Source organism: Triplophysa dalaica, chromosome 10 (genome assembly GCF_015846415.1).
Source record: "Triplophysa dalaica isolate WHDGS20190420 chromosome 10, ASM1584641v1, whole genome shotgun sequence".
Taxonomy (NCBI): domain Eukaryota; kingdom Metazoa; phylum Chordata; class Actinopteri; order Cypriniformes; family Nemacheilidae; genus Triplophysa; species Triplophysa dalaica.
The window spans coordinates 6,144,817-6,159,334 of NC_079551.1; the positions used below are offsets into that span (position 1 = coordinate 6,144,817).

The 14,518-nt window shown below is 35.6% G+C and overlaps 2 protein-coding genes across 4 annotated transcripts; one reads left to right on the forward strand and one right to left on the reverse strand.

Annotated features, from left to right (window-relative positions):
• The first annotated feature begins 588 nt into the window (after nt 1-588).
• On the forward strand, nt 589-4,551 carry mmadhca (metabolism of cobalamin associated Da). 3 transcript variants are annotated; one of them, XM_056759596.1, is made up of 8 exons: nt 589-645; nt 1,337-1,376; nt 1,471-1,606; nt 1,918-2,138; nt 2,247-2,355; nt 2,882-3,003; nt 3,625-3,711; nt 3,824-4,551. In XM_056759596.1, exons 2-8 carry the CDS (start codon nt 1,368-1,370, stop codon nt 4,037-4,039), a joined length of 900 nt encoding a protein of 299 aa, XP_056615574.1. In that variant the 5' UTR covers nt 589-645; nt 1,337-1,367; the 3' UTR covers nt 4,040-4,551. The 3 variants fall into 3 exon arrangements, with proteins under 3 accessions (XP_056615574.1, XP_056615576.1, XP_056615575.1); XM_056759598.1 differs by having other exon boundaries at nt 1,921-2,138; XM_056759597.1 differs by having other exon boundaries at nt 594-667.
• cep70 (centrosomal protein 70) lies at nt 4,191-9,683 on the reverse strand. The gene is given in 19 exon segments (XM_056759595.1): nt 4,191-4,373; nt 4,553-4,632; nt 4,765-4,882; nt 4,953-5,121; nt 5,201-5,281; nt 5,284-5,349; nt 5,444-5,572; nt 5,653-5,751; nt 5,842-5,938; nt 6,123-6,200; nt 6,365-6,453; nt 6,553-6,658; nt 6,770-6,829; nt 6,921-7,096; nt 7,407-7,587; nt 8,533-8,656; nt 8,758-8,857; nt 9,232-9,254; nt 9,561-9,683. Coding segments are annotated over 18 exon segments (1,821 nt in total). The 5' UTR covers nt 9,241-9,254; nt 9,561-9,683; the 3' UTR covers nt 4,191-4,314.
• Nucleotides 9,684-14,518: the final 4,835 nt, after the last annotated feature.

Below are 14,518 nucleotides of genomic sequence, written 5' to 3' on the forward strand. Positions count from 1 at the left end.
GTGTCATTGACTGGCATATGACAAACTTGACAGCTCAAATGTTTGGATTCTGCTGACACCTGCTGGATTGTATGTGCAAACACATGCGCAGGTCACCGTGACGCAAGCGAGCCATCTCTGAAGGTCAACAAAAATTATGTTTAAGAGGAAAATTGTAAGGGAAGAAAACTGTATTTACAACACTAAAAATATGGGAAATAATTGTCTTATTTTCAAATCAAGCTATAATAAAATATTTATAAATATATGTATACAAAATAAATGTTTACTTTTTACTAAAATGTATAGTTTTTTTTTTTTTTTTTAATTACAATTGCATCTTCATATAAAACTATTTTATTGCACAATACATAAGTAGCAACATGAACGGGAAAACGTTTATTCACAACATGATGCAATAACCGTGATATTTACGCCAAACCGAAATGCACATTTACGCCAAAAAGAAAAATATAACATTAAGACAACAATAAAGCAACAAAATATATGAAAGATACGAAAAGAAAAAAATGGAAGATACAATGAAGATTTACCTATTTTTCTTTAAAAAGTTTATAGTTTGTCCTTTACGGCGCTCCGTTGTTAGAGCACGAGTCACGTGTCTCAGCGTGCGGACGTGATCAACAGACTCTGCTGAGCTAATGGGTGAGAACATGCTGTCCTTTAGGTAACAAACATTGTAAAATAACCAAATAATAATGTATAACATGTGGAGTGTACATATATGATAGCAGTCGAGCGTGTGACTGACAATTTGACGCTAAAGTGACGTGTCTGTTGTGCTTTAATTGTGTTTGCTTGGAGTGAAAGTGATCATAACAGCTGACCGTGTTGTTGTGTAACGATAATTTAGATATGAGCTGTTTGTCAACAGTATTGATTGTTTATAAACTGCAATGATCTCGGTAATATATCTAGAAAGAATCTAACATATAACTGCTTTTTTATGCGTTGTGTATCAATCTGTTATCAAATTATTGGAAATATATTTATTACATTTTTTTTAATACTTTTAGTCTATCTTAAATAAGTATTTCATTTATTTGAAAATTATTTTGACTTTATTTTAACTGATTAAAATACACATTTAAGTATTTACAATTAAGCTTCATGTTTTTCTTGCCAGTGATATCAGTGTCACGTGATTTTTGTGAACTTTTGCTATTCTTGTTTTGATCATAACATGTTTTAACTCGTTTTTATTCCTCTTAGACATCAGTGCATCTCTTATTTTTAAGAACATATTCAACACGTCACTTTTTTTAAAGCACTGTACGATTACTTCTGTGTTCAAGACTTGTATGTTGTTTCCATACCTAAACATATGCTTTCACAGGTTAAGGTAAAAAGGGCCTGTCTTCATCAGTATGGCGAGTGTGAGTTTTAAATTAATATTTCGCTTATGCATACAATTGATTCACATTTGTGAACTACTATTTGACCCTGTGTCTTCTGTGTTTAATTGTACAGGTGCTCTGCAGGAGGGCCAGGCAGGTGAACCGGTCATCTGTGGTTCGAGCACTTGTTCAGAGAGTTAGAGAATTTTCAGCTGCTGGGTCATCTGGATCAGATGAGCCCTTTATAGCCATACCATCTCAAAACTCAGGTGTGTTATGCAACCTGTACATTATACACCAGTTCTTCAATCCTCTGAATGTCATTTGGAGGCCAAGATAATTCTCTTTTGAAATCAAGGTTGCATTATGGGAAATATAATTTTGTGTGCATTAATATTTATGTTGTCTTTTTGTGGAGATGCCACAAAAGTGTTGATTATTGCATGTTATTCTATTAGTATAGAAGTAATTATAAATTATACGATTACAGCTATTCTAGTTTAGTAAGTTATTAAAAGCTTGATAATTATTAAAGTTTAAATAGTTCAAGTTTAAGAAGAAACTTATTATGGAACTCCAGCAGGTCCTAGAACAGTATGGCCGGATGAGGCGATGGGTCCGTTCGGACCTCAAGATCAGCGTTTCCAGTTGCCAGGCAACGTTGGTTTTGATTGTCATCTGAAGGGTACGGTCTTACAGTTTACAGGACCGGTCCACCGGACTGTACCGGATGTCTTGTCGGCTACATCCAGCTCTGAGAGACATGAGTTTATACTTGCTCAGTTTGTTAATGAATATCAGGTAAAGATCTGTTTAAAAAACTTTCAAAATGAATTCCTCAATAAGAAAGAAAATGTACTGCGTTGTATTGTTTACTATAGAAATGACTAACAGAGCTTAACTGCGCAGGGTAAAGAAGCATCTCTGTCGGCACAGGCGGTCAGTAAAGCTGAACACTATTTTAGGTTCGCAGATGTAGAATGTTTAATGCGATCCTGCCCAGAGCTTCTTAGGAAAGGTAAGATTTGACACTTGTATTATATTTTGTGGAAACAGTCGTGGCCAACAGTATTGGTAGTGACATAAATGGTGTGTTTTGCATAGTTTCTGCTCGCGCAGTTGTCGTGTTCATTCACATTGTTTAAATATTATTATGCAGAGTGATGCGATGTCAATCCCATTTAGTGAAACAATGGTCAGCCCAAGTGAGTGGACAAGCAGAAGCCCAAAAATTGTGACTATTAAGGCAAGAAAAGTTCACCATCAGTCAGGATTTGTCCCAAAAGCTTATATAAAGCATGCCATAGCCAATAACAGAGGTTAAGAAAATCAAGGCCCAACACTGTGAATATTGACTTTTTGTGTATATTATGTTTTTGCCAATAAACACCTTTTAAACTTATAATATGCTTACTTAAGTATACCATAGAAGCATGGAAAAATATTCTACAAATACAGAAGCAGCTAACTTAGCATGAAATTTATGTCACTCCCAATGCACTCACGTCGTCAAGATTGCTTTAACTTTTGTGTTGTTTTGACAGAGTTAGAACTGTTCTTCCCATCGCTACCGATGAGTCCCATCACTGTTGTCACGGTAACACAGAAAAACTGCAAGCTGGATACAGAGGAAGTAGAGCGAGCGCAGGAACAAGTGTTAGATAACGTGAGTCTATTGGGTGGAAGCTGATTGGCACCTCACTATGTACAAAAATGACTGGCAGCATTTATGTCTGAAAATAGTGTTTCTTAAAAGCGGAGTCTGTTTATTCTCTTTATATTTTATTGGCTATTATTTCTTTTTTTATGTTAATTTTGGTTTAATTATTTAGCGAAATGTTATGATTATATTGATATTTTATTTAATATTGCTTAATTCTGATTCTTTGTCAATTTAACATCATTTTTAACAACATTTCAAATTTTCAAAAATATTTAGGCATGTATTTTATTTGATTTCGATTAACATAATTTTTTTATGGTTTTAGTAAACCGTAATAACCGTGCTTTAAAGCTGGTAATCTTGGTAAATAGACGGTCACTTTTCATTCCGATGTAAACCAACATTGTGGTTTGTTTTTCATTACTGTCAAATGATTGTTATGAACAAAGCAGTAAAACAAACTATTTAATTAATGTTTCGTTCGAAAATGAAAATAGGCACAAAATAACGCTTTATTCTTCAAATGTCCCAGATATTAGATTTACTAATGTATGACAAAAAATGTATATATGTTCTTGGAAAATGGAGGACCTTGTGTGGCTTAAAAATGACTTCTCGTTGCAGTTTGTCAGTGGTGCTAAAGAAATCTGCTTTACGCTGTGGCGAGGAGGATACTGGGCAGATTTCATCAATCCAATGTCAGGGAAGGCTGTAAGTACCTTCAGTTCTGTCAAAACATCACAAACAGAGCAAATGAATAATATTCACCCTGACATATGCTAATAAGCAGAAAGGTTGTCTAACTTTTTGATTGTTTTTGCAGTTTTTTGGTGCTCAGACACAGGACACTGTATGGCAGGACGACGTTCAGCGTCACGCCGGTTTTCACATCGAGGACCTGGCATCTTGCACACTCATACATCACATTTTAAATGGGCCGCCGACGTTTGTGTTGACTCTCATCACTAACGCGCCTTCAAACAGTCTGATCATGGAGAAACTTCAGGGACGCTCCAAAGCTTCAGAGGAAGGCAACTGATGTTTTTTAACTTGAGTTTCAGAGATGAACTGTACTTTTTTTTCTGTCACTTAAATATAGGGAACTTTGACTAAGAACGTGCTGCTTGTGATGTTACAAAAATCTTTGTTGAGGATTTTTTGTAATGGTTTGATGTCATTCACAAAAGGCACACAGCAGGAATGTGATTTATTTATAATATAAAATCAAATATGAACAATTGCAGTATTGTCTACACACTCACAGAATAAAATCAGGACTGAAACCACGCAATGTTATGAACCATTAGCCTTGTTTCAGACTGTCGACTTGAGCGATCGTAGTGTTGGTAAAACGTTGTCTAGATTCTGGACGTCTGAAAGACAAAAAAAAAATCTTTGTCTGAAAATATTTTCTGTATCAACTTTTCTTTTAGTTTTTTATTAAACAAACGCAAAACATACAAACTGCTTGAAAAAAATGATTTGCATAAAACTCCCAAGTTTGGTTAGCAGTGTTTTCTTAATGAAATGTAAATAAAATGTTTGTCCTCACCCAAAGTTTCCAGAAGCTCAAGTATGAACGAATGAAATGCAGGAAAGAATTCTTCATGTTCTTTTAACTTTATGATGATGCTGTGAAACACCAAATAAACAGATATATCTCTATTAAAATACTGCACAATGACCTGTTTGTTTAAGCTTGAGTTAGTAGTTTGCAAACACGATCAACAAGAACCAGGATGTAATACATTAAGTTTCTCATACCTGTCGATGTCACTGGTTTCCAGGAGCTTGTAAAGTTCATGATTTGAGGCCTTGTTGCTAGTCTGGGACACAATTCCAGCGACTTTGTTCACAACCTCGCTAGGTGGCGCTCTGTCATCTAACACAAGACGATTCTTCAGCATGTAAGGTCGTGACATTTTAATGTACAAATTAGGATTCATTCATACCTAAGTCCAGCACATCTCTGAGGTTCCTCATGGCGTTGTTCATCTCGCCCAGCTTGCTGTAGAGCTCATTCATTCGAGGATAAATTCCTGTCAGGGAGCTGACGTCAAAGAGCTGTTGGAAGTGAGCGACCATCGATTCCAGAGTGTGTCTAGTAGGACTCCGCAGAACCTGCAGAACATCATGCACATAATCAAATTTATGTGCTCGAACAATGATGTTGAAACAAAGTGCTTATGAGCAGATGTACCTTGTCGTCTGATGTCGTTTCGTCGAGTAGCGTGTCGACGATCAGCATCAAATCTTCCACCCGGATGGAATCTGAGATGCAATTGTGCCGGCCCCTGGTTGCCATGGCAACAACCTCTTTTGCAGTATGCAAAGCGCACGATGGAGTTCCTAAGTATGCATGTTTTTATTTTAAAAACGACAATATTCGTCTATGATTATTTATGCAAATCTAATCTGAATGGTGAATGAGGATTTAATTTACGTTTAAAGCGTTTAGTTGTTGACTCCAGACCGCTAAAGTGGAAACGATCACTTCAAACTCCCCCTGCTGTCTAAGCAACCCCAGAGGAGCCCTCTGATTGGTCAGGACTCCTGTAATGTCACGAAGGATCTGCCAGGTACATAAACTCATGATATCAGACAGCCACTTGACGAAAACCAAAGTGGCTAAACTTATTCTGGCAAATTCACCTTCTGCAGTCCCGATGCAGATTCGGCTGTTTTGCATCGGTCCTTTACATCAGGAATGAGACGACTGACATCTTGAATCTTCAGTTCACTGCAAACATCCTGAAATTCAAAACAACCACACAGACAAAAGACAGGAAACGTTAACACAAGATCAATGTGTTACCCATAATTCACTGCAGCTCTACACACGATAAGATATCTTTTGCAGGTAGAGGCGTCCAGGTGCTGGATGCTGGTGTTGTCTGTGTTTCGTGTCTCCGCAGAATCTTCTGTTTTCACAGATGACCTATTAAACAAAAGTTTAACTTGAAACCCAAACGTTTTTGTTAACCTGCAATTTTTTATTTTAAACAAAGATGTTCATATAGAGGCAAAAGTTAATAATGGCAGCTTTAAATATGCAGATGAACACATCTTGTATTGTTTTACAGGTTTGATCATGATCAGCGTTAAACAAACTCTTGTCTTACTTGACGTTACTCTGTTGGATGAAGCGATCCATTCGTCTCAGCTGCTGTTTGCACGTCTTTAATTCCTTTGCAGTAGGTCTGAAACATTTAAAGGGACAGTACACCCAAAAATGAAACTGATATGGTTTACTTAATAATAAAAGCGATGATCCAATTCAGGAAACCATTCAATCATTTCCTGAATTGCAACAATTCCAACAATACAACATTAATTTTAGCTCAATGTATTTATCGTTAATAACCTGGACTCCAGATCCGCTTTAAGCTTCTGAATTTCGTTCTTGAGTTCTTCACGCTGAGCTTTGGTCTCCTTCAGCTGTTCCTGGTACGACTGCATCAAATAAATAGTCACGGTTACATACAGAGACCAGATCACACATCAAACATCAGACATACATCCAATGACACTTTCAATAAGGACAAACGAAACCTTCAAAATGGTCTTGTAGTTGGACAGTGTGTCTGTGGGGTCTTTCTCTACTCTTGATCTGTTCTTCTGGGAATTTAAAGCGTCTCCCGAGCCGCTTTTAGACATTCTGCAAGACAAAATGACACAAGAGAATTGCATTAGCGGCACAAAAGAACACAAGTAGTGCAAGTAAGGTGGATGAAAATCATCTTTGTGGTTTTGCTTTTTGCAAACTTACTTAACCTCACTACGCAGTTGTTGTATTTGGGACTCATAAACATCAATGACATCCAAAATCCTCAAGAGACAAAATGAAAAAAAAAGCATTAAACGTGATTATTGATCATGCTGTCATCAACACATATCCCATGATGCTCTGTGTCACTCACTGCTGGTCTGTGGTGGAGTTGGGTCGGATGGATCTGCGGTGGATCTGTTGGAAGGCCTGGTTCTGTCGGGCCACTCGTCTCTCTTCTTCTCTCACAGCGTACTGGAGTTTTTTTTGAAGCTGAGATACTTGATCTTCCTCCTGTGAGAGTTTCTGCTCCAGAGAGTCACATCGTCTCTGTGCCGACAGACACACAGGCCAACAATTGACATTGAATGAATCAGTGTAAAAAACTATTTTTATGTAATTGCTCAATATCTGATTTTTGTTTATTTCTTACCCAAAAAGTTCTGGATTTGTGCAAAACTACGAAACTTCCTACAAAACTACTGGCACAGAACTAGTGATTTTAACACACCGTAACAACCTCATTAAGTTCAGATATTCTGAGCTATACCTCATGTCAATATAAAAGATATATGCAAAAATATGAATTTATACTTTTTCCTTATATAACACTTAATAAAAGCAGATCATGTAGTAATACCTCTGCATCTTTCTTTTCCTGCTGGAGTTGAGTGAACTGGCTGTGCTGTTGGGATGCTTTATGAATGTACGAGTCCTCCAGGTCTTGAACTTTGACCTTCACCCCATCCAGGACGCCCTCGAGTTCTGCCGCCCTCTGAGAATGACGGGCAGCTCGCGTCTGATGCTGCTGGACCTCTTCTCTGTAAGAGTACGTTTTGGGCCCATTATTACCCATAACCACTTTTGCTTAATGCAAGTTTCTAAAAGTTCCCTTTTTAAGGAGTTGACGGAGCAATTTTAAAGTGCAAGAACTAAAAACGAGCATGAGCGAGTTAAAAATCCTGAACATTTACAACATGCACAAGCAGTGGCATCTTTTCACCAGGCAACATTTTTTAAATGTTTCCATCCAGGTTTTCTTGGAAGTTTTAACTCACTAGTATCAAATGCAAATGAATATTGATTGAGAGTCAAGAGAACACATCGGTCATGCTTTAAAGAGCAGAAGTCTGTATCTGATGTCATCACCCCCATCATGAACACAAGTCGACCATCCTACATGTTATCACATTACAGCAGGTGGTCAGCATCCTTCGCACACAGGGCTTTACATTATTGAGCGTGTGCTTGACAGATGCGATGTGTTCAGGTATATCCCCAGAGAAAAGACAAACGCTGACCCATTGAAATATGAAAAGTCATTTGAATGTCTATGATGAAATGCCAATAAAAATGAAGCTAAATTTTAAAAACTACACATTTCTAAACCATGAGATGACTCAACTAATGTCTTAAAATTAAAAAAATGTATATGAGATTTTAAAGTAAAATATAATAAATGATATATATATATATATAAACAAACTTAATGATTTTTATAAAAGCACAATCGATACTATATAATATAATAAAATATGATATTATCTTTAAGCAAAATCTATTCATTATGTTATTATACAATATAGTTCGAAAGTTTAGTGACTCATTTAATATTATTTTTTTCCACATTTTAATGTAAAAATAAACTGATGCAGTACAAATGTAACTACTTAATATTTTCCACATGTTATATTTTAATGTATTAAGAATTTGTAGAAATGTTTAATATGTAAAAAAACATCAATAAGTCATGTTGCTGAACTCACTTTAACTGGCTGTTGGACTGAATCAGTTCTTGAATCAAACCTTGTCTTCGTTCTGAATCTGACAGCATGGTTTTAAACATAAGCCGAATGTCAGCCGCGGACTTGCGCTCCAACAGAACCAACTCTTCAAACAACACACAAACATCATCATATGCATCAAATCATATCCTTAAAATATTAATAAATCAAACCGGAATTGAATTTATTAACCTAAACACGCAGTACCTGCGAGGTTCTTGTTCTCGGTTGGATCAGCAAAGCTCACAGGTTTGAACCCGTGATGTTGCAACAACCTGTTGACAGCATCCCATTCCTTCTGCTCCTGCTGCGAAAGCGTGTTAAATGCATAAACACGTGTCATGTATCGTACATGTCGAAAACACATGCACATTCCATCACACAAGCCAAAAGGGCACGAATATACAAATCCACACATTCCTGCTACCTGAAACTGGCTGTAGGTCCACAAAAACACATATGTCCTGTCTCTAGACTGGAACGCTGCTGTCAGAGCGTTTCTATCCATGTTAACTATCACATATGAACCATGAGCAAGAGTCTTCTCTAGTGTTCTTATGTTGATCAACTTAAACCCTCTCCATCTCTCACAGCAGATGGACACATGTGACAGGTCAGGTTACTATACCAGACAGATATAATAGGAAAGACCTCCACGTGAAGGAGATAGAGACAGCTCACCTGATCCATCCTGGCCAGATGCCCTGTGAGAAAACAGAGTTGTGTAAAGATGAATGTGATATACTACAGTCACGTGCTATTGATATACATGTTAGAAATCAAACCAACTTTAATATATTACAAGCTTACGTATCTATAGGTACATATAGTGTACAATGAATTACAATAACTGTACTGTTTTACTATGATTGATACCGTATTATACCGAACCGTAAAACAGCAACTAGCTTCCAAAGCATTGTAATATTATCATAGACAAGAGCAGATACAAATGCAGTTCAACGTATATTTGCGTTCATTGTTTGAGCCAGTTAGAATATAAACATTACCTTTAAGAGTTGGTGATTAGTGTTTATTGGTTTTTATTCAATATAAATCCCTTGTTTGACATTTTGTAGACGGACAAGCTGTTTACGGTTTCAAATAACAGCGGAAACTGAGGCGACCACGCTTCCTGGATTCGGACCAATGGGAGAACAGAGGGATAAGCCACGCCCCGCGCGGTTTCCGCTTGAATGTTGAAATTTCCCTCTTCAAATTATATATGTTTATTTTAATTTTCACCTATTTTTCAGTTTTAAAAGAACGTATTTATACATTTCTTCGTGGTGATTGGAAAATATCATACATAAAGTCAAATCTCAGTTTTATCTATTATAAAACTTCCACGCAGACTATATGAATCTTGAATGTCTATAACAGTATACTTAACTCTGTTTTATTTTTTGTTATAGTTTGTGTATATGTATACGTATATATATGTACAAATATATGTGTCTATTCATGTTTTGTGACCGTTTATTGACTTTTCTGCAATAGTGTTACCCGGAGTGTACACTAGATGGAGACAAACATCCAACATTTAATTCTGTGTTCCAAACGAGCACTTTTGTGCTGTTGGATTGAACAGGTAAACATTTGCACTATGTATGTGTATTAAATTATAAAGTTAAATGGCAATTTCTTCTGTCCTAGATGTTAAATAAGTCAGCATGTTGGATGAAGGAAGAAAGCTGCTGACATTTACCGGCGTGACATTAAAGTGACTTGTGACCCTGGACCCAGACACATGGTGTATATTTATATCAACATTTACATAAAATGCACTGGGGACCTGAGTAGATTAGTTTGCGTAATCTTTTAAACAAAGCTTCCTGTTTAATCCATTTCAACAGACAGCATTTATATTCCAAGTCCTCTAATCTCACTTCACAGGTGCTGCTCTGTCAAATTCACACATTCTGTGGCATTTCATATGGTCGTCTTGCAGTGTGTAGCTATGGATTATAAAAGGTCAGTCTTACAACTCAATGAAGGTCAAATATCTTAAAAGCTATCTGATGGAGAGAGACATTTTGTGAGGTCTTGTTTGAAACCGTTCACATCCCAAAAGTTCATTGGATGGTAAAACCAATGGAACCAAAAGAAAACCTTCTGGATACAGGCATGAAAATACAGTATACAAGTAGTTGATAAATAAACCACAGGTGTCCTATGATGTGACATAACAAACATTTTGAAAAAATAACAATAAAGATAAATCTCTTTTATGCTATTTTACATGATCAAAATAAATATTAAGAATGCAAATTTATTTGTCAACTATATACTCTATGAAAAGTACATATACTACAATTTATGATATTTTTTATCCTACTATAGAAAAATACTACAGAATACTACAGCACGTTTTTCCATTTACTACAGTTAATACTACAGAATGCTATAAAATACCAAAGTAATTCCCCTATACTAAAAAAATAGTAATATATAATCAAATTTTTCTAAGTGTCACAACTTTGCATAGTCGCAAACGAGGTTTACAGTAAATACATTTTAATACAGACAGAAAAGATACAGAAAATACAGTATAGAGATAAGAATTCATAGACTGCACGAATTAAAGTATAATATCATGTTATACTTATATATAACAACAATATAACAATTCAAAGACAGCACGTCCTTGGCTTTCAGAATGACCTTTTTATATATGTGTGTGTGTGTGTGTGTGTGTGTGTACAACTACATTGTGTTTTAATGAAATTAATCAATCAATATATAATTATTACAAATTTTTATTGTCCGGGCTTGACCTATTGATCTCAATTATTACCTTTTAACGTGTATTTTTTCTGCATTAAGCACTTACATCAAGTTCTACTATACATTGCCCATAAGCTATAATTAACCAAACATTAATGATGTAAAGATTAAATGGCAAAAAAAGGTTAAAAATGTCTTTATTGGAAATGAGCAGTGAACAGGGGGATAATCTGACATTTTGTCCTTGGAAATTTCTTTTATATAAACTAATATTTATTTCTCTTCCACTTCTTTATTAAGATTTTAAACATTTAAACATTCTGCATTTTAAGACAGAAGCCAATTTTGCCTTCCTGACATCCACAGCAGGTAGGCCGTGTATTCAGCAGCACGTGAAAAGATTCATTTTGATGCTCAGTTAACTCAGGTAAGATAGTAAGTGCTGGAGTGTCTGTCCTCCCATCTGTTGACATTAAAGACTCCGAAGGTCCATTAAATAGCAAATCGATGGAATAAACGAGCTGTGACAAATTAATGCAGGTTGAGCTTTCTGGATTAAACTCCAAAATCAATGCAACATGACAGACATGGTTTGTAGAGAAAAGTTAGTTACCTGGTTGCCTTAAAATTTTGAGTCAATTCAACTTAAAAATATTAGTGAACTTAATGAGTTTAGTCAACTCAACGAGAAGTTTACGAGTTGAATTAACTTAAAATTTGAATGCAACCTTTTGTACACTTTTATGTATGGGGAAAATATTATAATGTAGAACCGGAAATTTGTATTGTATTAATGAAATTTAAAACTAAAATGAGTTATTTCTATCCCATACAAGCCAAAGAAGAAGCATGTTTACTAGTGAAAAAAAAAGAGATGGCCGTCAGAAATTGAACTCCATCTGCTTTATTCGAGATTTCAGCCGTAAGTACTCGAGTCAATTTTCTTTAAAGCAAAAGCTTTCATCCAAAGCCCCTTTTTTCCCAGACTTTCACATCATGTTATCTCGCTTTGCCAATTGGGAACAACAAATACTACCGACACGTCGCGAGTGCACAAAATTACGTTCGACAAAAACAGTTTAAGTGGAGTGAGACGCACCTGTACGACTGCAACAACAAGGCCAGCTTTCCCGTTGACAGGCCTCACCTCCTGAAAGGCAATTTGGAGATAAAGGATGAAGCCGGAAGGCATGAAAGACGTCTAACGCTAATCCTGCCTCACCTTGAGTCTGATCGAACCCTCAACATCTTCCTTAAATCCCCTTTTTCTGACCATAAATATATCCACATGCTTCGGAAGCTGTCCTCGTGCACTGCAAGTTTTCCAAGGTTATGGACGGTGGGAGCAGATTTGAAGATTTTTAAGTTTTGATGGCCGATAAGGCCTTTCTTTATTTTGTTTTTTTAACAGAGATGAGTCAAACTCGGATTATCTTTGGTTCTCTCACCTCGCACAGGTGTGAAGTGCTGATAGCACCCAAACCAGCATCCCACTGACGCATCATGGGTAGTAGTGGAAAAGCCGGAATTTTGAGAGAATGATCTTTGAGAGAACCATCTGACAACTTTCATAAGAAAATATAAGAAAATATTGTTTTATTTTAGTTTTTTTAGTTAATTTCAGTTAAATCTTTTGCAATTTTGTTATATGCTTTTGTCATTTTATTATCTATTTGTTTATTTTTATGTTGCCTAACAAGATCCAAAACCATCTGACAATTTTCATAAGAAAATATAAGAAAATATATATATGTATTTTTTTGTGTTCAATTTAGTTACATTTTTAGCAATCTTGTTAAATGCTTTTGTCGTTTTATTATTTATTTGTTTATTTTGTATGTTGCCTAACAAGATCCGAAACCATCTGACAACTTTCATGAGAAAATATTGTTTTGTTTTTTGTGTTTAATTTAGTTACATTTTCAGCAATTTTGTTAAATGCTTCTGTCATTTTATTATTTATTGGTTGATTATGTATGTTGCCTAACAAGATTCATCTATCAATATTTTATTATAGTTTTTAGTTTTAGTTTATGTTTATAATTTTAGTGCCTTAAACATATTTTTGTTTATTTCGGAGGCAACATTTGTATTTCCATTTACTGTTTTCCAGTAATTTATCAGGCAAATCATTTAGATAATTTCAACAAACTGAAACACTTCAAATTGTAGTAATTGTAGTAAGTTATAATAACCTTGAACTGCGGTTTAACATGGATAATCAAACAAAAATATATAAATAATATAATTATAAGTTATAATATTGAAGGTTCCCATGGTCAACCTGAAATCAGATCAGTTGAAATTTTTAATTTACAGACCTGGAAATGTGGCAAAATGACAATTAAAAAATAAAAATGATAAAAACATACAGGGTTAATATTTTTTGTCTACTTTCATCACCAGCTTATTTCCACAACTCTTTGTTGGTGAAGTCTAGCTAACGCAAAATACTGGAAAATGCATCACAAAGTCAGAAAGCATAGAAAGCCAATAAACATGATGTCAGACACAACAAAATGCTTTAAAGACTTGGTCCTCCAAACTGATGAATGCTAATGTAAAAAGAAATAAGAGGCAGAGAACTCTCGAGAATGTGAATTAACAGACTTGGAGATAAAAGCATCTTAAAGCCAAAATAGGCATTGTTGGAAGAGCAATTTCACAATTTCCCGCCAGTCACCACGATTACAGCACTGCTAATCGCTTTATTTCACCGGCCTGTGTTGCTAACAAACAAAAAGTCATAATTTGGTGGAACTAGGACTTCAAAAACAAATCCACTACCTTTTGTTCGTAAAAACACACTGGACACTTTTATAATCATTTGTTTTTAATCCTTTGTCTGTTGAATACTTAAGTGCTTTCAAAAGTCTCTGGAGTCATCAATGAAATGTGACTTTCAGGATTTTGAGAGAAACATGGGCAGTGAACGTTTGGATGACATATCGAGTCGGGTACTGATAAGAGTTGAATGACACAATCATATTGTAAGAGTTTTATTTTCTTGAAGATTTCTTCCCATGCAGGGTTTGAAACGAGTGCACTTGGACTCATGCGCATTCGGTTTGTATTGTTGGGCAAAAAGTGGAAGTCTTCCTTAATATCGAAGTCATCAGACATTTTGCGGAAAAAAATTCCACTGACCACTATGAGCGGTTGGACCAATTATTTAACAATGTCTTATGTACTTTTCTGGACCTATTAACATGATGACTTTGAGAAAGCCTGGAAGTCTCTC

Excerpts from the sequence above, each read along its gene's own strand:
- mmadhca (XM_056759596.1), top strand. Across the intron at positions 3,004-3,624 it reads AGGAACAAGTGTTAGATAAC|TTTGTCAGTGGTGCTAAAGA; the intron begins GTGAGTCTATTG and ends TTCTCGTTGCAG. Across the intron at positions 3,712-3,823 it reads ATCCAATGTCAGGGAAGGCT|TTTTTTGGTGCTCAGACACA; the intron begins GTAAGTACCTTC and ends TTGTTTTTGCAG.